Here is a 25,541-nt window from a genome sequence, read left to right as displayed (position 1 = left end):
AATTCCGACTGTAGAGCAAATTACAGTTTGGGTGATCTAGAAATACCGGCCGGACAAATTTTTTTTAGATGTCCAGGAAAAAGAGGACTAGTTCCGCCGCGTCTCTCAATACAGTTCGATTGATATTGCTTACATTGGATATTACCTCGATGTCGTATTAATTTTGCAAAATGACCTACGGTGAAGGTGAACATCACGATTACAACTAAGAGGTGAGTGGAAATTGTTTACAGGACCTGCCGTGGTCACATTTATGCCACAGTCATTTTGCAAGCAGGTTCGGTCCTTGGTATTATCGGATGCGTTATATTTGCTTGAGAGAGACAGATCATCATTTTTAACCTTGATTAGCCTAACCTAACCCTAACTAGTTTTTGACTTAATTTAGCATCATGGATTACAGCTAAACCTACCTCTCTGTTCTCCGCCTGACTTATGCGTTTTAGCGCTCTTTCCCTGCGGCTAACAGTGCTAGATGTGATGGTGCCCTGTGACGGTCTGTCGGTTTGCCCTGCATTGTAGCTAGAGAAGTCAAAAACAGACGGTGTTGCCTCAGGCTTGAGTCTGTTCGACTTGGTCTTCGTCAGTCTACCACTCGAATCAAAAGTGAAGCTCTCCTCATAGTCAGATGTTTGGAAGTGGGCACTACAGACCCTAAACCCAGGGGCTGTAGGGGGGCTAGCCCGTTTTAAGGCTGCTAGCCAAGATTGTAGGACTGCCTTTCTCCTTAGAGGTAAACGATGGTAATGTATGTTTTGGCCTGCTGCCTTTGTCCTGTATAACTCATGGTGGCACCCAGGTGCAATGCAATACGACCCTCCTCTCGATCTGTGATCCTCTTGAGATGCCATTTTGCTGGAGCTGTCAAGGTAGCCTACCATTCCAGTGACGTCACGGATCGTCGAAAATCAAAATGGCTGCGCCCTAGTAACAAAACAACAAACTACGATATCTGTTTTCCCCCTTGTAACTACTTCAAAAGTTTTAATTGTCCTACCACAAATAACAATGATAACACGTGTGTTATATGACCCTAACTTCCTATTTCGTTTCAGTTCCCCTTTAAGGTCTACGGGCGATGCAAGGCGCTGCTGCCGCGAGGCTAGAAAGCTCCTGGCTGTTCTAGAAAGGAGACTGAGCCAATGCAGCACAGATATCTAACGGCTAAAGCCCGTAGTATAGCCTATTGGCTCTGTTGTTTCCCCAGAATTCCCATCGGCGCACAGGGACAAAAATAAATAAATATTTTCACAGAGTAAAGTCTTCTCTACACAATGCAAGAGATCGCACGGGCGCCTCCGCGTCCTGATTAAATGTCTGCTATATTTGCTTCTTATTTATTCATTCCAGGCAATTGGTTGATGAAACTGTGATTAAAATTAAGAAACTAATTATACAAAACTATATTATAATTTAAAGCGGTTTACCACTATACCGCGGGCATTTCTTGCTTTTCAACCGCGGTAAGAAAAAATCCATACCGTCCCAGTCCCTACTCACACACACTCACACACACACCAAACATCCCTCTGAACACCAGAGGGCGTCACACACACACACTCACACACACACACACACACACACACACACACACACTCACACACACACCAAACATCCCTCTGAACACCAGAGGGCGTCACACACACACATAAACACACACACACACACTCACACACACACCAAACATCCCTCTGAACACCAGAGGGTGTCACACACACACATACACACACACACTCACACACACACCAAACATCCCTCTGAACACCAGAGGGCGTCACACACACACACATACACACACACACACACTCACACACACACCAAACATCCCTCTGAACACCAGAGGGCGTCACACACACACACACACACACACACACACACTCACACACACCAAACATCCCTCTGAACACCAGAGGGCGTCTCACACACACACACACACACTCACACACACACCAAACATCCCTCTGAACACCAGAGGGCGTCACACACACACACACACACACACACTCACACACACACCAAACATCCCTCTGAACACCAGAGGGCATCACAAACACACACATACACACATACTCACACACACACCAAACATCCCTCTGAACACCAGAGGGCGTCACACACACACACACACACACACACACACACACTCACACACACACCAAACATCCCTCTGAACACCAGAGGGCGGCACACACACACACTCACACACACACCAAACATCCCTCTGAACACCAGAGGGCGTCACACACACACACCAAATATCCCTCTGAACACCAGAGGGCGTCACACACACACACACCAAATATCCCTCTGAACACCAGAGGGCGTCACACACACACAAACACACACAAACAAACAAACACCAAATATCCCTCTGAACACCAGAGGGCGTCACACACACACACAAACAAACAAATCCTCCAATGTTAATCTATTAGCCTAACTCTACTGACTGCTTTGTTGGACAAAAATGATTTTGTGGATGGCGGATTATGATTGGTCAGATCGCATGTCAATCAAACTCCCTGCGAAGGGTCAATTGTGATTAATTGTGCAGCCCTAGTCTTTCTTAATTAAATTTGACTCTGATTTACTCTAATCAATGTGTAGAAGAATCTCAGTGGCGATCCTGAGAAATGGGGTGCGTCTGAACAAAACTTCTGAATGCCATAGCAAAAGGTTTGAATACTCGTTCGCTCTCGTTCGCAGTGGACCGGCAGGTGAAGTCACTGTCCGCTGTGTCACCAGTGTATCGTGGGAAAGACGGAGTGGCAGGAAGCAGGAAAAACTGCTATGGACGCAATGGCAGCCCCACCTACATCTCAGTGAGTTTCCCTCCCGAACACACGCAGGTTAACGAGCAGCTCTAGTCATGTGACTCTGTTCACCGCAGGGTTAACGAGCAGCTCTAGTCACGTGACTGTTCACCGCAGGGTTAACGAGCAGCTCTAGTCACGTGACTCTGTTCACCGCAGGGTTAACGAGCAGCTCTAGTCACGTGACTCTGTTCTCCGCAGGGTTAACGAGCAGCTCTAGTCATGTGACTCTGTTCACCGCAGGGTTAACTAGCAGCTCTAGTCACGTGACTCTGTTCCCCTCAGGGTTAACTAGCAGCTCTAGTCACGTGACTCTGTTCCCCTCAGGGTTAACGAGCAGCTCTAGTCACGTGACTCTGTTTCCCTCACGGTTAACTAGCAGCTCTAGTCACGTGACTCTGTTCACCGTAGGGTTAACTAGCAGCTCTAGTCACGTGACTCTGTTCCCCTCAGGGTTAACTAGCAGCTCTAGTCACGTGACTCTGTTCACCGCAGGGTTAACGAGCAGCTCTAGTCACGTGACTCTGTTCACCGCAGGGTTAACGAGCAGCTCTAGCCACGTGACTCTGTTCACCGCAGGGTTAACGAGCAGCTCTAGTCACGTGACTTTTCACCGCAGGGTTAACGAGCAGCTCTAATTCGTGTCGTTGTTCACCGCAGGGTTAACGAGCAGCTCTAGTCACGTGACTGTTCACCGCAGGGTTAACGAGCAGCTCTAGTCACGTGACTCTGTTCACCGCAGGGTTAACGAGCAGCTCTAGTCACGTGACTCTGTTCACCGCAGGGTTAACGAGCAGCTCTAGTCACGTGACTCTGTTCACCGCAGGGTTAACGAGCAGCTCTAGCCACGTGACTCTGTTCACCGCAGGGTTAACGAGCAGCTCTAGTCACGTGACTTTTCACCGCAGGGTTAACGAGCAGCTCTAATTCGTGTCGTTGTTCACCGCAGGGTTAACGAGCAGCTCTAGTCACGTGACTGTTCACCGCAGGGTTAACGAGCAGCTCTAGTCACGTGACTGTTCACCGCAGAGTTAACGAGCAGCTCTAATCCGTGTCGCTGTTCACCGTAGGGTTAACAAACAGCTCTAATCCGTGTCGCTGTTCACAGCAGGGTTAACGAACAGCTCTAATCCGTGTCGCTGTTCACAGCAGGGTTAACGAGCAGCTCTAATCCGTGTCGCTGTTCACAGCAGGGTTAACGAGCAGCTCTAATCCGTGTCGCTGTTCACCGCAGGGTTAACGAGCAGCTCTAATCCGTGTCGCTGTTCACCGTAGGGTTAACGAACAGCTATAATCCGTGTCGCTGTTCACAGCAGGGTTAACGAACAGCTCTAATCCGTGTCGCTGTTCACAGCAGGGTTAACGAGCAGCTCTAATCCGTGTCGCTGTTCACAGCAGGGTTAACGAACAGCTCTAATCCGTGTCGCTGTTCACCGTAGGGTTAATGAACAGCTATAATCCGTGTCGCTGTTCACCGCAGGGTTAACGAACAGCTCTAATCCGTGTCGCTGTTCACAGCAGGGTTAACGAACAGCTCTAATCCGTGTCGCTGTTCACCGTAGGGTTAACAAACAGCTCTCATCCGTGTTGCTGTTCACAGCAGGGTTAACGAGCTGCTCTAATCCGTGTCGCTGTTCACCGTAGGGTTAACGAACAGCTCTAATCCGTGTTGCTGTTCACAGCAGGGTTAACGAGCAGCTCTAATCCGTGTTGCTGTTCACCGTAGGGTTAACGAACAGCTCTAGTCACGTGACCCTGTTCACCGCAGGGTTACCGAGCAGCTCTAATCCGTGTCGCTGTTCACAGCAGGGTTAACGAACAGCTCTAATCCGTGTTGCTGTTCACAGCAGGGTTAACGAACAGCTCTAATCCGTGTCGCTGTTCACCGCAGGGTTAACGAACAGCTCAAATCCGTGTCGCTGTTCACCGCAGGGTTAACGAACAGCTCTAATCCGTGTCGCTGTTCACCGCAGGGTTAACGAACAGCTCTAATCCGTGTTGCTGTTCACAGCAGGGTTAACGAACTGCTCTAGTCACGTGACTCTGTTTACCGCAGGGTTAACGAACAGCTCAAATCCGTGTCGCTGTTCACCGCAGGGTTAACGAACAGCTCTAATCCGTGTTGCTGTTCACAGCAGGGTTAACGAACAGCTCTAATCCGTGTCGCTGTTCACCACAGGGTTAGCGAACAGCTCTAGTCACGTGACCCTGTTCACCGCAGGGTTACCGAGCAGCTCTAATCCGTGTCGCTGTTCACAGCAGGGTTAACGAACAGCTCTAATCCGTGTTGCTGTTCACAGCAGGGTTAACGAACAGCTCTAATCCGTGTCGCTGTTCACCGCAGGGTTAACGAACAGCTCTAGTCACATGACTCTGTTTATCGCAGGGTTAACGAACAGCTCAAATCCGTGTCGCTGTTCACCGCAGGGTTAACGAACAGCTCTAATCCGTGTCGCTGTTCACCGCAGGGTTAGCGAACAGCTCTAGTCACGTGACCCTGTTCACCGCAGGGTTACCGAGCAGCTCTAATCCGTGTCGCTGTTCACAGCAGGGTTAACGAACAGCTCTAATCCGTGTTGCTGTTCACAGCAGGGTTAACGAACAGCTCTAATCCGTGTCGCTGTTCACCGCAGGGTTAACGAACAGCTCTAGTCACATGACTCTGTTTATCGCAGGGTTAACGAACAGCTCAAATCCGTGTTGCTGTTCACAGCAGGGTTAACGAACAGCTCTAATCCGTGTCGCTGTTCACCGCAGGGTTAGCGAACAGCTCTAGTCACGTGACCCTGTTCACCGCAGGGTTACCGAGCAGCTCTAATCCGTGTCGCTGTTCACAGCAGGGTTAACGAACAGCTCTAATCCGTGTTGCTGTTCACAGCAGGGTTAACGAACAGCTCTAATCCGTGTCGCTGTTCACCGCAGGGTTAACGAACAGCTCTAGTCACATGACTCTGTTTATCGCAGGGTTAACGAACAGCTCAAATCCGTGTCGCTGTTCACCGCAGGGTTAACGAGCAGCTCTAATCCGTGTTGCGGTTTACTGCAGGGTTAACGAACAGCTCTAGTCACGTGACTCTGTTTACCGCAGGGTTAACGAACAGCTCTAGTCACGTGACTCTGTTTACCGCAGGGTTACCGAGCAGCTCTAATCCGTGTCGCTGTTCACCGCAGGGTTACCGAGCAGCTCTAGTAACGTGACTGTTCACCGCAGGGTTACCGAGCAGCTCTAATCCGTGTCGCTGTTCACCGCAGGGTTACCGAGCAGCTCTAGTAACGTGACTCTGTTCACCGCAGGGTTAACGAGCAACTCTAGTCACGTGCCGCTGTTCACCTCAGGGTTAACGAGCAGCTCTAATCCGTGTTGCTGTTCACCGCAGGGTTAACAAGCAGCTCTAGTCACGTGACTCTGTTCCCCGCAGGGTTAACGAGCAGCTCTAGTCACGTGACTCTGTTCCCTGCAGGGTTAACGAGCAGCTCTAGTCACGTGACTCTGTTCCCAGCAGGGTTAACGAGCAGCTCTAGTCACGTGACTCTGTTCCCAGCAGGGTTAACGAGCAGCTCTAGTCACGTGACTCTGTTCACCGCAGGGTTAACGAGCAGCTCTAGTCACGTGACTCTGTTCACCGCAGGGTTAACGAGAAGCTCTAGTCACGTGACTCTGTTCACCGCAGGGTTAACGAGAAGCTCTAGTCACGTGACTCTGTTCACCGTAGGTTCCTCTGGGCACGGCTGTGAAGGAAGCGGGCGAGACGCTGGCGGACCTCTCTCTCCACGAGCAGCTTTTTATCCTGGCGTACGGAGGGGCCGGCGGGAAGGGGAACCGCTTCTTCCTGTCGAACGAGAACCGGGCGCCGATGACGGCCACGGCGGGAGAGAAGGGCCAGGAGCGGGAGGTTCAGCTGGAGCTGCGTACCATGGCTCACGCCGCACTGGTCAGAGCTCACGCCTCACACACACTCCAGCAGCCAGTCTCTATTGCCTTTCATATACATATATACACAGGTTTTTATCAATTTTTATTTTAAATTTATCGTTAAATAAAAGTATTTTAAGGCTTTGATGATTGACTTTATTTACGACCTTAAAGGAGTTAAAAAGTAATCAGATTGTATTACTATCGTAATGTGGTGCTTGGATTACGTTACTGAATTCTTTTTTTATGAACTAATTTGTAACTGTACATTTTAAAAGTAACCCTCCCAACCCTGGCTGTTGATTGTTTCTGTTTTCTGAGCAGGTTGGCTTTCCAAACGCAGGCAAGTCCTCTCTGCTGCGAGCAATCTCTAACGCCCGGCCGGCTGTGGCCCCGTACCCCTTCACCACACTCAAACCTCACGTGGGCATCGTCCAGTACAGGGACCACGAGCAGGTGGCAGGTGAGTGTGTGTGTGTGTGTGTGATTGTACCCTTTCACCACACTCAAACCTCATGTGGGCATCATCGTTCAGTACAGAGACCACAAGCGTGTGTGTGTGTTTTTTTCTGGGGTGCGTTTCCCAAAAGCATCGTTAGCCAATTATGGTCGCAAGTTTCGTCGTTATCAGCATAGTTCAAAGAGTCTGCGTTTCCGAAACCATCGTTCCAACTAACATTCGCGAACAGCATTGTGTGTTTGGAACGACAGATCTCGACCTGTGGTTAGAAGCAGAGTTTCTTGTTTGCATGACATGTGGAGTCAATAAATCCTTATCTTAAGTCAAATAAGCAAGCTGACATTCAGTACAATCTATATATTTTATTTAGAATACATACAAATGTAATTAATGTATTTTAGTTTGTCAAGAGATTTAACCCTCTGGGGTCTAAGATGTTTTTGGGGTCCTTGAGATGTTCTGACATGCCCTGACATTTGTGCTTTATTCAGTTGCTTATAAACATATTAATGGCAAAGGTGTAATTACACTCTATTTATCACAAACAGGGCTACCATAATATGTGGGCAACATGCATGTACATGTTTGTATTTTTGAGAGAATAATGTTTATGCATGGTTATTAAAAAAAAGTGTCTGAAATAACGCTACAAAACAAATACTAAATATGTGTTTACAATACTTTTGAGTAATGGAAGTTCTCGCCTAGAGTTTTTTATTCAAAATGATCTGAAAATCATCCTGCCTAATCATTCACATAAAACAATACATTGATTAAAATTTTGTAAAACACTTTTTGTTTGTTGTCCATCATAAGGGTTTTTGAACCGCTCTTTGTCTGACCTGTCGCCTAGGACCTGTTTGCCTTGTGAGACCTTACCAGGGGCATATAGCCCCGGACAACATAGCTCCTAGGGTCATTCGGGTACTCAAACCCCTCCACCACGTTAAGGTGGCAGTTCAAGGAGGGGTTCTACTGGGGGACTTCAACGCCCATGTGGGCAGCGACAGTGACGCCTGGAGGGGCGTGATTGGGAGGTACGGCCCCCCTGATCTGAACCCGAGCGGTGTTCAGTTATTGGACTTCTGTGGCAGTTACAGTTTGTCCATAACGAACACCATGTTCAAGCATAAGGGTGTCCATCAATGCACGTGGCACCAGGACACCCTAGGCCGTAGGTCGATGATCGACTTTGTGGTAGTTTCATCTGACCTCCGGCCGTATGTCTTGGACACTCGGGTGAAGAGAGGGGCGGAGCTGTCAACTGATCACCACCTGGTGGCGAGTTGGATCCGATGGCGGAGGAGGAAGCTGGACAGACTCGGCAGACCCAAGCGTACTGTAAGGGTCTGCTGAGAACGTTTGGCCGAGTCTCCTGTCAGAGAGATCTTCAACTCCCACCTCCGGCAGAACTTCGACCGGATCCCGAGGGAGGCTGGAGATATTGATTCTATTGGTTCTCCACCTCCATTGTCGACGCAGCCTCTCGGAGCTGTGGCTAAGGTCTCCGGTGCCTGTCGTGGCGGCAATCCCCGAACCCGGTGGTGGACACCGGAAGTAAGGGATGCCGTCAAGCTGAAGGAGTCCTATCGGGCAGCCCGGGTGGTTGTGGAGGCAAAAACTCGGGCCTGGGAGGAGTTCGGTGAGGCCATGGAGAAGGACTACCGGCTGGCCTCGAAGAGATTCTGGCAAACCGTCCGGTGCCTCAGGAGAAGGAAGCAGTGCCCTACCAACGCTGTTTACAGTGGAGGTGGGCAGCTGTGGACCTCAACTGGGGATGTCGTCGGACGGGAGTTTTCCCAACCAATCCACATGTGCTTTGTGGATTTGGAGAAGGCATTCAACTGTGTCCCTCGAGGTGTCCTGTGTAGGGTGCTCCGGGAGTATGGGGTCCGGGGTCCTTTGCTAAGATCTGTCCGGTCCCTATACGACAGGTGCAGGAGCTTGGTTGGCATTGCCGGCAGTAAGTCAGACTTGTACACGGTGCATGTTGGACTCCGGCAGGGCTGCCCTTTGTCGCCGGTATGGACAGAATTTCTAGGCGCAGCCAGGGGCCAGAGGGTGTCGGGTTTGGGAACAACACGATTTCTGCTCTTTGCAGATGATGTTGTCGTGTTGGCCCCTTCAGACCAGGGCCTTCAGCATGCACTAGGACGGTGTGCAGCCGAGTGTGAAGCGGCTGGGATGAGAATCAGCACCTCCAAATCCGAGGCCATGGTCCTCAGTCGGAAAAAGGTGGCTTGCCTACTTCAGGTTGGTGGAGAGTTCCTGCCTCAAGTGGAGGAGTTCAAGTATCTTGGGGTCTTGTTCACGAGTGAGGGAAGGATGGAACGGGAGATTGACAGACGGATCGTTGCAGCTGCTGCAGTAATGCGGTCGATGTACCGGTCTGTTGTCGTCGATTTACCGGTCAATCTACGTTCCTACTCTTACCTATGGTCATGAGCTTTGGGTCATGACCGAAAGGACAAGATCCCGGATACAGGCGGCCGAAATGAGCTTTCTCCGCCGGGTGGCTGGGCGATCCCTTAGAGATAGGGTGAGAAGCTCGGTCACTCGGGAGGAGCTCAGAGTAGAGCCGCTGCTCCTCCACATCGAGAGGGGTCAGCTGAGGTGGCTCGGGCATCTGTTCCGGATGCCTCCTGGACACCTTCCCGGGGAGGTGTTCCGGGCGCGTCCCACCGGGAGGAGACCCCGGGGAAGACCTAGGACACGCTGGAGGGACTATGTCTCCCGGCTGGCCTGGGAACTTCTCTGTGTCCCCCCGGAAGAGCTGGAGGAAGTGTCTAGGGAGAGGGAAGTCTGGGCATTTCTGCTTCGACTGCTGCACCCACGACCCGGCCCCGGATAAGCGGAAGAAAATGGATGGATGGACTTTTTGTTTGGAAAGGCAATATGCGCAGGGGCGTGAATGATCCAACACCATCATGAATAATGAGTGGTTCACACCTGAGAAGACAATGACCCGAATAATGAGCTTGCATAGTGAGTCTTTCATTCAGGTGTGTCACACAAGAAAGAATGGCCCTCATTTATGAAAAGTGCGTACACCAAATTTCCAGCGTACACCTGGCGTACACCCAAAACCACGGTGACTTTGCGATTTATCAATATGGCCGTTGGCGTACGGCACGCTCAAATCCTACGCCAGCTCAGGAGGTGGTGTACATGTACGCACGGTTTGAGTTAGTGCTGAAATGCGCAGAAAAACAATTCCTAACACAACAAAATGCACTGACAAACTAAAGATATGATATATTATGACCCACTGTAAAAAAAACCAACAACATAGAAATTATAAACTTCAGTGTTTATTTTTGTGAGTTAAGCCCGGCAGGTGCGCACGGACTGGGTTCAGTAATGAAAGGCTTTCAATGACCAAAAAATAATTCAGACTGACAAAATCATTAAAATGACATTCTTCTTCTTTTAAATAATAATAATACAAATAATAATAATAATAACAAAGACATTCTTCTTCTAAATAACAATAACCGTCATTAATAATCATAATACTAATAATATGAATATTACAAATTGTCATGCAATTATTCACATCATGACTATTGTACACACCAAACACGTGCTGTAAAATAATGCATTGTGATAGGTAATTTGCTCAACCAACCAGCGCTTAAACTGGATTTCCACCGGAGAAGTTTCTCCTCTTTGCCGTCTTCCGTGTGTCCATGGCGTAAAATGAGGGCGTGGGGGAGGCGGAGACGTGAATATATAGGGGTGTGTTAATCTAATGACGATCGTTTTCAGCCGCGGCATTTATCAAGGGCAGGTATTGCGTACACCTGAATTTCAAAGGTACGCACAGCTTCATACATCAGGCGGTGAGAGGAGTGTAAGCATAATCTTACGCCAACATATACGCCCGTTTCGACGCAAGATTGATAAATGAGGGCCAATGTGAGGACAAAAAAAAAAAAAAAACGATACGGGTGTAACGATACGCGTATTCGTATTGAACCGTTCGGTTCGGTCCATTTTCAAACCGAACGGTTCGTTGGACCATTTTTCCTGCCGACCAAAATGTCGTTATTTCAAGTGTTGCGTGTGGCGAGCGCGCTCATAATGTAAGGGACGCTGGCGCAAGCACAACATTGCCCAACATCAAATGGCAAATGTAATGTAAACGGAACGAAACTGCGCTACTTGTTATTGTGTGGTTGACGGACCGTTTATCAGTTTGGACCAATGCAGTGTGGCGGAGCTGAAAACTACAAAAACAAATTAAATCATTAAATCAAGGTTGTCTCCGCCCATTTCCGTTGGTAAGTGGGGAAAAAAGGAAATGAGGTTATCACATAAAAAGGAGGAGTATATACTGAAGAAAGGGAGAGAGAAAGTCTGGAAAAAGATGTGAAGTTTGTTGTTACGAGGGCGATTTATCGAGGTGAGAACCGGAAAGCCTCAATAACAGTCGAACGCTAACTGAAAGTAACCACATGAACTGAACGAGCTGTTGTTTATTCCGTGGTGGAATAGTAACTGCAAAAGAAGGTGTTTTCCCTTACCTGGGAGGCGGTGACGCAATTTTCAGCGGGTAGAACGCTGTGCCTCTGCTGGAGCGGATGCGGGAGAGTAAACCGCTCTCCACACCAATGTCTTCAGCGCCGAGCGTGTACAAGACCCCAAGCGAGCTGGGTTAAGGCCCGTCTGGATCCTGTGGCTGTTTCCAGTTACCATCCAACAGAGTTTCACCATTTCTAAAGGCTACGGCGTGGCTGTATTCGCGGCTGGTTTTCCCCAAACCCTCACACAAATTCACCTCTGCATTTCACACATCCGGGTTATCCGGTCCCACACAAACTAAGCAGTGAGTAATATTTTATTTTTTATTTTTTTGCCACAAACCAAAATTGACATTTTTGATATATTTTTGTTGTTGTTGAGGAAATCTGATTCTGTACCTGGATGAACGCACTGTTGAGTCCGTGGTCTGTGAAAAAAGATTTGACTGGGAATTTAAAGTGGTTGTATATTTTGTCCTTTTCTTTTGTTTTGTTTTGAGTGAAATGGTATGAAATACAGACATTTCTAAGCTGATTCTGAACTGTCCTTGGTGATTTCTTTTTCTTTTCTTTTTTTTGATTTTCGTGTATGTAACTGGTGGCATTTAAGCTATCTGGGTTATTGTTTTGAAAATATTGGCAGGGTTACACCTGCCTGGCGCCCGAACTTACTAACTTTTATTTGAACAATCATTGGTTGATTATGTGAATTTATTATCGGGTTGCCACCGTTACAGCAGCGCGAGCCGATCTTGATCAGCACTGTTACTACACAGCGAGAGCCAGTAAAGAAAGCATTTGAATTCGCCACTGAAGTAATAACATCGCTGCGAGATCTAGTGAGAAACCTTCACATTTCTCCGTTATTAACGGATCTAACAGCGCTGACGTGGAAACCAGGAAGAAACATTGTGCCATGAATGAACTATCCAGTGTCCACAGATCAGCAGCATTCACCATGGATTACTGTAGTAACACTACTCACTGTAACCATGGAAGTGTGGCAGGAATAGTGGCTATAATGCTTTCAAGTAACATTACGTCGGTTTTATTTTGACATTATGAATTCAATTGCTGCCCTCAAATGTTAATCTGATTCTGAACTAAAATAAACCTGTTTTTAACTACTACAATATTAAATTTCATTTTGCCAAGGAGCTGTTTTGTTTTATATGCTCCTAAGAAAAGTCAAGTATAGCTCCAATCATTGTTCAAAGTAAAAAAATATCATACTTTATGATGTTAGTTTTTATAAAAATATAATTTAAAAAATTAAATCAAGGAAATTTCTCTGGCATTTCTTTCTTTTTGCTGTATCGAAAACATACCGAACCGTGACACGAGTGTATCTTATCGAACCGAACCGTGAATTTTGTGAACCGTTACACCCCTAATATATATAAAATCCAAATATAAATGAAAGTCAAAAGCACATTTTTAGTACATAGTCATACCTGGAAACAAATCCTGTTCAAATAGACTATATGAGCCATTCTACAGAATTGGTTCAAAGTTAGATTTGGAAACTTTTCTTTTTTTTTGCACAATTTTTTTTTATACATACAAATTGTATAATATCCAAGGTAAACATTTCTAGTAATTGTGCAGTTAATTCTCATACTGTATTTTCAGAAAGTTTTGGAATACATCCTCTGCCCAAATGTGTCACTAATAATAATAAAAAAAAATTAATGAGAAAGATTAAGATTATTTTACATCTACATTGTAAACATATTTTTTGCTATTTTATTAAAAAGTGTTCACATGTAAATCAACAACAATTACAATTTTAACAATATTTCAAGTGTAATCTTGAATTACAAGTATTTCAAGTGTAAATTCAAGAACAAACACTAACATCTTAGTTGATGAGTTTATTTTTGACAAAACATACTATATATTTAACATATGAGCAGAAACTGACTAACAAAAGCTTATTTGATGTCTATTTTACAGTAAAAACTTTATAGTCTATCCAAAACTAGCAGAACAGAAACACGATTCATATTTAAACAGTCTTTTTGCGGTTTACAGACACTATTCCATATCGCGATTAGAACAAAGCATATAAGAATAAAAAACCTAATACTAATCCTCAACTGGATCCATTGCTCCTCGAAGTGAAACCAGCACTTCTGAGGTAAGTTTCCCAGGATTATTCCTCGCAAGATGACACACAGTACATTCATCTGATTAAACTTGGTGTGTTTTATCGAGCTGATGTGGCCGGTTTGCATGTTTGCATGTATTGCCTGAGATCATTTGCGTTTGAATAGCGTGCGCTCTCCGTGGGCGTGGTCACATTAAAAGATAATGAGCTATAATGAGCTGAAATGAGAACTGTTCTTTTTATATAGATTACATAAACAGAGAATATTTGTTTTAGTTTTGAATTAGATAATTTAAAAGTACACACTCAAATGATTATAGAGATATATAGCTCATGTCTGAGTGAATAGTATTCGCTGAGTTTTGTTTAAGTTTAGAGACGTGCTTCAGAAAAAAAGTTCACGAGACGGAGAGGCAGAAAGCACTCCCTGCTTATTTTCTTTATTTTACAAAAGCACAATGTTTTATTTCGATTGTAAGTGGACACATAAAAAAGTAGACATTTAACAGCTTATTTTTTCATATTTCTTAAGTCTGTATGACCAAAAATGACGGAGTTTTAAGTCTATTTTGCTGCTATGTAAAACAAAACGAGCAAAACGCGCCGGCACGTTTGCCGACCCCAGAGGGTTAAGTTTAAGGTTGATGACTTTGACTACACTGCACGTAACATCAGAGATAGTGATGCACCGATGTGAAAATTGTGGCCGATACTGATAACCGATATTAATATTGCTGTTATGGCCGATACCGATATTTACCGATGTCGATATCTCTGTATAGAAAACACATTTTTATGATAATCAAATAAAGAGCCATTTTCCAAAACTTTTGTCATTTATTTTCAGAAATGACTGATATTGGGCACCTTTACCTCAAAATATGTCATCAGATTTTCACAAGAAAAAATAAATATAAAAAATATTTTTTTTTATAAAGGATACAAGTGTGTCCTGAATTCATACTATGAATAAGCCAACCCTGAGTATTCTCATTAACATCTAACTGACTTGAGACCAAGTCACTGTATTCTGTGAACATTGTACAACAGTTCAAAACTTTAAAGTACAGTAGTAGGCCTTAAATGGCCAAAGCCGAAAGTATTGAAAAAGGTAAAATGTGGAAATGGAGCCAGAACAAACTGGACTGAACAGACACTTTTTCAGTCTTCTGAACTGCAAGTACAGTAACTAAGTACTGTAACTGCCAAGTACTTTAGGGTTAGGCCTAACCCTTGGCCTTCCCGGGCTTTGGAAGCAGACGAATGTTGTGCTTAAACAGGAGCATTTCTGCTCTCTCTGTACCGATCCTATTTCTCTTTTCACTGACAACATTTGAAGCGGCGGAGAAGAGACGTTCACTTTCCACACATGTACAGGGAGCTGACAGGTACTTGCGTGCCACTGGGGCGAGGGCAGGAAAGCGGGTCTTGTTGCTTTGCCAGTACTGCAGCGGGCTCACATTTCTGGGGATGGTGGACTCACTCAGGTAACCATGCACCTAAAAGAAATATAGACAAGGGTATAAATATACATCTCTGGAAAATCATCAGGAAATTATTATTCAATATTTGCATTCATGACACCAAATGAAATAAAATAAATGTTCATTCAATTATCTTTTTTTCTTGTGAGGCCAAAAGAAAACTCTGGAGTCCCAGTATATGTATGCCAAGTCATTTCAATGTAGTAGCTAATTGATAAGATTGTCTCGCCATCTATCCACTGGAGGGAGCACCTGGCTACTACCCCATCATTGGTCAGCCCAGTAGACCCATTACAAGCCTATCACAAAATTTTGGACAAGACAGACTATTGAGATGCACCCTTGTGAACCGTGGCATGCACCAGTAATCCTACAAGTTCAATAATAACTTTGGACCGCAGTTTTTCATGAGATTTGACTGTCAATAAATGTGAAATACTTAATTTGAATGAAAGACTACTAAAAGATTATCCGTTTTTCAAATAGTACAGTAACCTAGCCTACCTGCACACTCGTTGAACCTGTTGCCTGTTCATCCTGCTCCTTTTCCTCCAGAATTTCATCGAACATGTCCAGGAACGAATGCCCTTCACTTGTCGTACACATCCTCTTTTCTTGTGGTTCACCTTCTTCTGGCTCAGTGTCTTTTGCGTCTGGTGTAGGCCCATCTGTGGCACTGGCGCTGGTTGTCGCTGACGCCGTCATCTTGTCCACTTCTTTCTCTAGCTTGTTTTTTGCCACTTGCTTGAGGTCTGCATCAAAGTAGCGATCTTTGTATCTTGGATCCAGGATAGTAGCCAAGTAGTAGAGTTGCTCAGAGAATGTGGTTTCGAATCTCTTGTTCACGGCTTCAAGCAGTGCAGACTTGGTCGTTTTGACCCCACTGTCGGTTTCGGCTGTCTTGTTTAGAAAACGCTTGAGTGCCACAACAGACGGGATCACGTCAGCAGCTGTAGCTGTATGCGAGCTAATCTCTCTCGTCAACTCTTCAAAGGGTGCCAGGAGTGTGGTCATTTTCTCAATGAGACTCCACTGGTTTGCATTGAGAGACACAGGCAGTCCATGGTAAGCCTCGTACATAACCAGTGCGCGCTTCTGTTCCAGGAGAGTTGTCATCATCAGGAATGTACTGTTCCAGCGCGTCGGGACGTCCTGTTGTAGCATCTTGGTCTTCATTCCCATCTCTCTCTGGATGTCTCTAAGCCGAGAGGTACCAAGGGGGGAGCTTTTAAAATGTCCGACTATTTTTCTCGCTATTGCCAAAGAGTCAACAACGCTTCGCTGGCTTAGTACTGCATCGTGCACTACTAACTGCCCCAGATGAGCCATACAGCCCAGGCTTTTAACACCACACTCCTCCATCGCCTTCACCATATTTCGTGCGTTGTCTCAAAGCACAACGTGCACATTTTCTTTCCGGATTCTCCATTCTGTAAACATGGTGTCAAATGCACTCGCTATGGCGGTACCTGGAATAAAAGAATTTAAAAAACAAGTTTAATCAAAAGACACGTTAGCTAGCTGGCACATAATAATAATAATGTCTTTTTTCATAGGTCACACAATCACTATTCAATTCATACATTAATCTAAGTTTTTGTTAAAAAGACTCAAGAAGGAATAATATGGTTGAAATCTATAAAGTTTACTAAATGACAAAACAGAGAGAACAAAAATATTTTTAACCCGTTATTACAAAACGAAAACGGTTGTTGTATTATTAAAAGGCAAAGTTGAACACCAAAATTTTAATTTGAACTGTAGGCTACACCAAATGCTATGCAAAAAAATAAATATTGACGAATTTTTGTTTATTAGCATACTAATGTACCTTTTTGCCCCTTAATTAAACATTTAAAATATTCACAAATTAATATGGATTTTGTTGTTGTTGATTTATTTTTCTAAGACAAAATTAGAACCTGGAAATGATATTATTCCTGCAGTGCTGAATGAGAAGAGCCATATATCTCTGAACCACAGCCTACAGAAAGGTGATTTATAGGCTAATGATAATAAATGTGTCTGAAAAAATAACGAGGCATTTTAATTGTTTATTAATAAACTATTGTTTTCTAAATCAGTGTCGGCTAAAAACATATCTCCATCTCCGCTGTTAAGCAGATGCGCCTTTAGAGAGAAATGCACCTTTCATACGGATTACAAAATCAGAAGGTATTAGCTTTCGATTCGAATTTGTTAGTTTTAAAGTGGACATTTCGAGCTTTAGCTACATAGACTATTTCAGTTCTCGCGCTCCAGTTCACGGAGAAAGCGCGCCTGATTGTTTTATTTTATTTGACAAAAGCACAACGTTTTCTTGTTATTGCGAGTTTACACAAATAAAAGTAGTTGCGAATAATGTATTATTATTTTCTGTATGACCAGAAATGATAGAGTATTTTAAATTGTTTCACTGTTGATAGGGAAATGCAAGTGTTCGCGCCCGCACGTCCGTGCCATGCAGTGCGCGCTCACACTCCGCTCCACAAACCCTTGGATATGCGTCAAAATCTTGTTTATTTGTGATAATCTTAGGCTAGCACTGTATTATTATGGTCTAACCCGCGCGGCTACTGACAGTAATGCAGCGCAATATGAAAGAATTCGTCTTAGGTTTAACAACATATGAACAATATGAAACTAAAACGACATAGCCTAAGCTTAATTTAAAATGGCTTAGGAACTATATGCTATTTAGAGGTGGATAAACGCAATTTAGAGGTGGATAAACGCACTTTGGAGGTGGATAAACGCTATTTCAGAATTTTGGCAGGTGCCTAAACGACGTTTACGTGCGTTTAGCCTCCACTACATCCCTGATTGCAGCTGACATTAAAGCCAGCCATCATACATAACACAACTTTCCCTTTAGCCCTGACTTTAATTTTATTTGCATCTGTCCAAAAAAGAAATAGCCAGGCTTAACGTTACCTGTATGCGAGCCAGGGAATTCTTGGGCATGTAACACGGCTCTCTTCATCTCGAAGTTGTCATCAATCCACTGAGCCGTGAGGCTCAACATACTTGTTTGGTTGAGGTCGGAACTCCAGATATCCGTTGTAAAACTGATGTCATTGACATCGCTGTCGATCAACTTGTGGACGTGGCTGGCTACGCTATCATGTAAGGCAGGCAGGGCGACATCCGCAAAGTAACGACGACTTGGCTTGTCATAGCGGGGCTCAGCGACCTTAAGCACCTCCCTGAAGCCTTCGTCTTCCACTACTGAAAACGGTTGGTCATCAACAGCGATCATCTTTGTTATTGCCATGGTCAATGCCTTTTGCTTCGGGTGGTCCTTGTGTTATTTCTTGGTCTTTTCCAGCGCTTGTCCGTAGCGTTAGCAGCAGCGTTCTTCCGCTGCTTTTTAGCATTAGCTAGTTTCTCATATTCTTTGAAGGCTTCGGGATGCTTGTTTTTTAAGTGGGTGATCAAATTGGTTGTATTGAATGATTTGACACGAACTCCCCCTCGCATCACCCGGCCCTCACAATCATTGCATACAGCATAGCGAGGATCCTCCTCAGACACTTTGAAGAACGACCAGACAGACGACATCGTTGCTCCCTCACCAAAGTCAAAGTCAAATTGCCGCCTCCAGCACGCACATTATGTGACGTGTAATGTATGCGCTCGTGCAAAAACAAACATCTCCCGCCTAAACACACATGTCAAGCGCTCGTGCAAAAACAAACATCTCCCGCCTACACACACACGTCAAATACACAGGAATGGTTATCGGCCTCTTCACATCGGCGCTATTTTGACATCAGAACGATACCGATGTGTAAAAAAATGACCATATCGCCCGATATTATATCGGCGGCCGATATATCGTGCACCACTAATCAGAAATGATTAAATGGTTTGGGTGTGGCACTGTAGGGCATGTGATTCGCTCGTGTCCAGAGAGAGCAGGTGAGACGTGGGCTGTTAGCGCAACGGACCCGCCGCCCGTTCGGGCCGAAAGCGGAGCCACTTTACCCTGATGAACCGCAGAGAACTGCGCAGGAAGAAAACCGAGATGGTAGTGATCAGGAGAATGAGGTGGTGGAAAATGTAGCGAGTGAACAAAATGTTTCAAAAGATGAGTTAAATGTTGGTCATACCGTGACTGGAGTAGCTGAGTCAGTGTTTAATGAGGAAGATGTTATGTTGGATGCTGAAATTTCCAAACTGGCAACCAAGAGGAGAAATCCAGAAATTAAATCAAACACTGAACAAGTTACAAAAGTGTCAAAATCGAATCCAATGAGCGGTTCTTCTCAGTCAGATGATGTGTTGATGAACACTCAAGAGTCTGAAAGTGATGTTAGTGGAGACGCAGATGGATGTGGAGAGTGCTTACGCTTTCACCAAAATTCAGTCCTTTTTACAGCGAAAGAAAGGTTTGAGATCAGTTAAAATTGATGAGATTTAAAGTTGTTAATTGATTCAGTTAAATTGTACATGAAAAATACAGAAAACCCTGACCAACTGACCTTTACAGATCAGGAAGTTTTTCGTTTGAAAAATTTATGATAAAAGCGAGAGCACAAATAGCTAATGATGGTTAAGTGTCTTCTTTTTCTTTTTCTTTGTTTGTGTTAACCTCTCTGTTCTGTTTAAATGCAACTTAACATCTACAATGTGTGACATCAAGTTGGGTTCTTTAAACGTTAATGGTGCCAGAGAAGATGTGAGGAGAGTTTCCCTCATCAGTTTGTTTAAAGTTAAAAAAATTACAAGAATTAAGAAACGCATAGCACAGCTGAAAGTGAAACTGCGTGTAAGAAAGATTGGGATGGGGAAGTGTTTCTCAGTCATAAGTGTAGCAACAGTGTTGGAGTGGCCATCTTGTTTTCTAGAGATTTTTTTACCCATCTCTTGTGTTAATGAGGAAATCATTGCAGGCCGCTTGTTAAAAATACAAGCTGTATTTGAAAGTGTAAAAATGACTTTCATCAATGTTCATGCTCCTACTGTAGGCCCAGAAAGGGTGGTCTGAGAACGCAGCTCTAGACAGAAACCACCCAGAACCACACGGAGCCAGTAAGAAGTGTCTTGTAAAAGTAATTGAGATGAATGATCTATGTGATGTTTGGAGGTTTTTTCACACCACTCGGCGTCAGTATACTTGAACTCATATTAAAGATAATTCTTTGTCTTTGGCTAGGCTTGATAGTTTACTGTTTCAAACATCAGAGTAATGTACTTAAAGGTTATTTCAATACACCCAACTGGTATTTCAGATCATTGCCTCGTACAATTGCCATCTAGTTAAGGATGTGAAATGTAAAAGCGCCTATTGGCATTTTAACGTATCCTTGCTTTCTGATAATGCTTTTAAAGATACTTTTAAGTATTTCTGGAGTGGTTACACAAAAGAAAAATCGGAGTACACTTCATTACAACAGTGGTGGGACATAGGGAAGGTCAATATAAAACAGCTGTGCCTACAGTATACTCTCAATGTCCCGAGGGACATGACTAGATCTATGAAAGCTTTGGAGAGTGAAATAGTGAAGCTGCAAGATTCGGCAGACTCAACAAGAGAAGGGGAACACTTTAAAGTTCTCAAAAGGAAAAAGTCAGCTCTATCTAACCTGTTGGGTTTCTCTGCTTAAGGTGCTCTGGTTCGCTCACGTCATCTAAATATTGCCAAAACGGATGCACCTTCTCATTTTTTTTTCGGCCTTGAACGAAAAAATCGACAAAGGAGACTTATGCACTCTCTGCGGTCCAGCACTGGACAATTGCTGCAAGAGTCTGTGGACATCCGTCAATCTGCAGTGGCTTTTTATGAGAAGCTCTTCAAGAGTGAGTTCCAGGAGAGACCAGAGGTGGCGCAGTCCTTCTATGAGGGCTTACCTACGGTTCCTGAGGAGGCTAACGTGGAGCTGGATGCACCGATCTCTGCTGATGAACTATATTCTGCGTTGCAGAGTCTAGAAAGCGGTAAATCTCCAGGCATTGACGGCCTTCCTGTGGACTTCTATAAAGCTTTCTGGCCTGTGATTGGCAAAGATTTGTTGCTTGTTCTCAGAGACAGTTTAAGAAAAGGACATTTACCTTTGAGTTGCAGGAGAGCAATCCTCACCCTTCTCCCCAAAAAAAGGGATTTACAAGAGATAAAGAACTGGCGGCCGGTGGCTTTACAAACTTTTGTCAAAGGTGTTGGCAATGAGACTGAAAAACGTTATGGAGCACGTCATTCATGTTGATCAGACTTATTGCATACCCAATAGGTTGATATCTGACAATATTATTTTAATTCGTGATGTTTTGGACCTCTCCAATTCATTGGGTTGCGAAATTTGCCTGATTTCATTTGACCAAGAAAAGGCATTTGACAGAGTCGAACACCAGTATTTGTGGCAAACGTTAGATGCGTTTGGGTTCAGCTCTGGTCTAATAAACATGATTCGAGTCTTGTATAGTGACATTGAGAGCATTTTAAAGATCAACGGTGGTTTAAGTGCTCCTTTTAAAGTTCAGAGGGGGGTCAGACAAGGATGTTCATTATCTGGCATGCTGTACTCCTTGGCCATAGCCTCTTCTGCACAAATTAAGAAAATCTCTTGTCGGTGTAAACTGTAAGCCGCGCTATATTGGTCCAATGAGGGTTTCCAATAACACGGGAAGGTTTCTTGCGCGTTCCGTCTTTCCAGCATCTCAAAGTATTTTGGGTTAAATGCAATACATTTCTCATATGTATTTACTCGTTATTTCATCTGACTCCATAAATGAAAGGTTTTGATAATATCTATGCATCACTAAAAGTGAGCGAATGTTTGATTATTACTTTTAGACTATTAAATGAACAAGGTCAAAATCAGTTTGAATAATCAAATGTAACAATTTATTAAATCAGGTATCAGGTCAATTGTATAATCAATTCAAAGATAATCAATATAAAACATGAATAAAAAGAAGAGATGCGAACCCAACCTGATGCAAATACATGAGGCTGGAAGTCTCGGTCACTCCCAGCCATCACGGGCCAGTCTAGATACAGAAAGCGCCCCGATTCTCCTGCCGCATTCCATTAAATAGCCAAAACCCTCTTTCACATGCTAACAATGGGAATTTACATTCAGAGTTGACACCTTTTGGGGGTAGGAGACGACCATTTGCCTAGAGACAACCTTCCTTTGTGTGCCAGTTTCTCTAAACTTCTCAAAACCTGATTTCTTTTTGTTTAACTAAGTTGGAAATGAGACATTTGTACCACTCACTCTGAGACATTTTAAATGATACTAAACATAATAATCATTCACATTAAACCACATATATATTCTTGCGTCAACTTGTCAAGTTATTTGAATACGATACGCCCACTTATTGCGCTCCAAGGCCAGGAAAAATATCATGGCGACGAGACGCTGTGTTATGAAGTGCGGCTCAAAAGCCAACTTTTTTCATCTGCCCGAGGAGGAGCATTTGAAGACTAAGTGGCTACAATTCATATATATACAACTATACCACAGAAGTGTAGTCCGAGCCTTGTGCTTTGTTCGCGCCATTTTGAAGACGATTGCTTTACCAACTTAAATGCAATCAAACTTGGATTCGCGAGCCGGTTGATATTGAATGAAGGTTCAGTTCCAAGTGTATTTGCATCAGCTTCCTCCTCCGTATCACAACCTGTAAGTGTTATTAATAATTGTTGCTTTTATGTTTTATGTAGCATGCTTAATAATTATTTAGTTTGTTGTGTAAGCACCGTTTAGCTTCTAGGTCTTCAATGACAATTGTATTGAGATATGTGAAGTGTTTGTCGTTGTTTTCGGAGTTGTCTTAAAGAATAGAGTAATACCTCGTAGTAACGTAACTGCATTTTTTTTTTTTTGTAAAAACGTTATGTTTATGCATCGGGCTAACGCAAACAAAGACTGATTGTGCTTTTACAAAATGAACTCTGGGCTATGCTCGCTAACATAACATTAAATTCTTTATCTTATTTTTCGTTTTTTACTACAAACTACAAAGCAGTGGACTATAATCATTATTATAACACGATTTAATTGATAAAAGCATCATTGTACTCCGTGTTAAACAATAAGTATTATCTCTGTAAACACTGCTGGGTCATCTGACCAATCGCAGATTAGCGTCGCGCAAAGGAGGGGTTTGGAAAAAAAGAGTCGTTGAACGAATCATTTGGGAGTCGGTGAGCAAATCAGGTAAAAATAAATGCATATTATACGAAAACAAAAGTGTTTTTTGACATTGCATGCAGGGTGGGAAATTAACTTTTTTGTCCAGCAGTCACAGTGGCTGGTGGATGCCCAATTTTACCAGCCACTTATATTTTTTACTAGCCATTTTTTTCCGGAATTCAAATTGCAAGAAAGAAATTGCTTCAATACGTTTTTTATTTATTTCAGGGTACCCCCAGGATCCTCCAGCTTAAATTCAAGGCTTTTTAAGACCTTTTTAATACCATTTCAAATGAAATTCAATGCCAACTTCGTACCCATTCCAACATAAGTATGAGGGGAAAATGTCAAATCTGTATACATTTTAAACCCTGGAAAATAATGATGTAGGCTACTATGTAGGCTACTTGAATTAAATAAAACATTTTATTTAAATGATCAGTCATATTTAATACATACGCAACAGCGTTGTAGTGCGCTTGGTGTGTGTAGGCCAGTGTTCATTTTGGCAGCCATTTTTGATTCAGTCTTAGTCTTCATCTTCAGACGAAAATGCTTATGAATGCAAACTTTTAGTCATTACTTTTAGTAAACTGCAGTTACTTTACTTTTGGTAGCTATTTTATATGTAGTCTTTAGACAGAAAATGTCATAATTATTCTCTAGGCCATTCAATTAAGCTTATGATGATAAATTATTTACATTGCACTCTTTAGCAGTAGCACTTGTGCAATTCTACATATCCCTTTTCCTAAGTTCCTCTCTTCCACTTAGACTGCAGTCACACCTTTTCCATTAAGGGACAATATTCGCCCCCTTTAATAAATGTTTTCATTTAATTTTTAACCTTTATAATACCTTTTAAAAATAAATAATGCTTTAAATAAAACAATGTTCAATAAATATGCAATGTTAAAAAACGTTTTTAATATTAATAAAAATATTATATTAAAATAGCCAGTAGGTGGCGGTCATCGAGTCATTCATTCATTGAATCTCACGATTCGTTCAAAGCCACAGATTTCGTTGCAAAATAGAGCAATAAGCCTGACTATACTGTTTTAAATGCAGTACATCACTTAAATGTTACCCTTTTTTTTTACTGTTGTATAAAATCAATGTCACATTTGAAATCGTGTGGATATTCGGGAAACATTGCATCTTGCTCATATGATCAACATTAAAAACACTGCTGGATATCAGCCTGCATTTTGATCGCAGATTTAGTCGCACAAACAGCGCAAGCGGCTCGCGACAGAACACAGACCGACTGAATGACACTTTAATTTAAGTAGAAAATCTCAAATAAAGATCGCTGAACTCCAGCTTGTCTGTGTTTTCAGATCATCCGCGCTTCAGCAGTGTAGAGAGCGCGCGCGCATGGTTAAAAATAATTTCCCTTTCTTCTGCACCAGCTCAGCTCAGCTATATATATACACTTTTTATTTTATTTTTATTCTCAGCTTATCTATGTGTATAAGTTATACAGTATAACGGTCTCTTCAGCGCCGTGACACAGCGCTGAAAACCAATCAAAAGAGTTACTCGACAAAAGTGTATTATTGTTACTTAGCAACCGCATTCTTTGACAAAGGCTGTCCAATCCGTACAATGAAATCACTCGCAGCATGTGTTTATTGGTTACTACTTAATACATTCAATGCAATGTAAAGACGCGTTTATGCGCGTCTGGTGGTCCTGTCCTGGTCCCTCGGTGGATGCGAATTTTTGCGAACTGTATTCGCTTTTGGTGCGAACGCAGCATTATTATAATCCACCCGCCACTGTGGCTGGTATACACGGCAAAGTGACCCGCCACTTTGAAAAAGTACCCGCCCTTGGCGGGTGGCGGGTGCTAATTTCCCACCCTGATTGCATGCCTGTAAAACTGTTGTTGGGGACTCCCTAAACAACATTAGGAACATTTTACATGTCATAATAGGTGCCCTTTAAGCAGAAAACTTGTTTTACCTGCTGGGTTAATTTGGAACAAGGGTGGGTTTAAATATATTGGTGTTTATCTTGGAGATGATACTTTTCTGTGTAAAAATTGGGACAATGTTTTAGAAAAAGTTGAAGGACGTCTCAAAAAAT

At 43.6% G+C, this 25,541-nt stretch overlaps 1 protein-coding gene across 1 annotated transcript in view; it reads left to right on the top strand.

Annotated features, from left to right (window-relative positions):
• Nucleotides 1-25,541, top strand: part of mtg2 (mitochondrial ribosome-associated GTPase 2) — a 34,654-nt gene that overhangs the window by 4,514 nt on the left and 4,599 nt on the right. The window contains exons 3-5 of the mRNA XM_079589417.1: nt 2,707-2,822; nt 6,527-6,745; nt 7,051-7,189. Of these exons, the coding sequence (XP_079445543.1) occupies nt 2,707-2,822; nt 6,527-6,745; nt 7,051-7,189 (474 nt within the window). The remainder of the gene's footprint in view (nt 1-2,706; nt 2,823-6,526; nt 6,746-7,050; nt 7,190-25,541) is intronic.

Source organism: Phoxinus phoxinus (genome assembly GCF_949152265.1).
Source record: "Phoxinus phoxinus genome assembly, chromosome: 18".
In the NCBI taxonomy this organism is placed as follows: domain Eukaryota; kingdom Metazoa; phylum Chordata; class Actinopteri; order Cypriniformes; family Leuciscidae; genus Phoxinus; species Phoxinus phoxinus.
The sequence above is the reverse complement of the archived record's forward strand: the minus strand, read 5'-3'. Positions and strand labels throughout refer to the sequence as shown.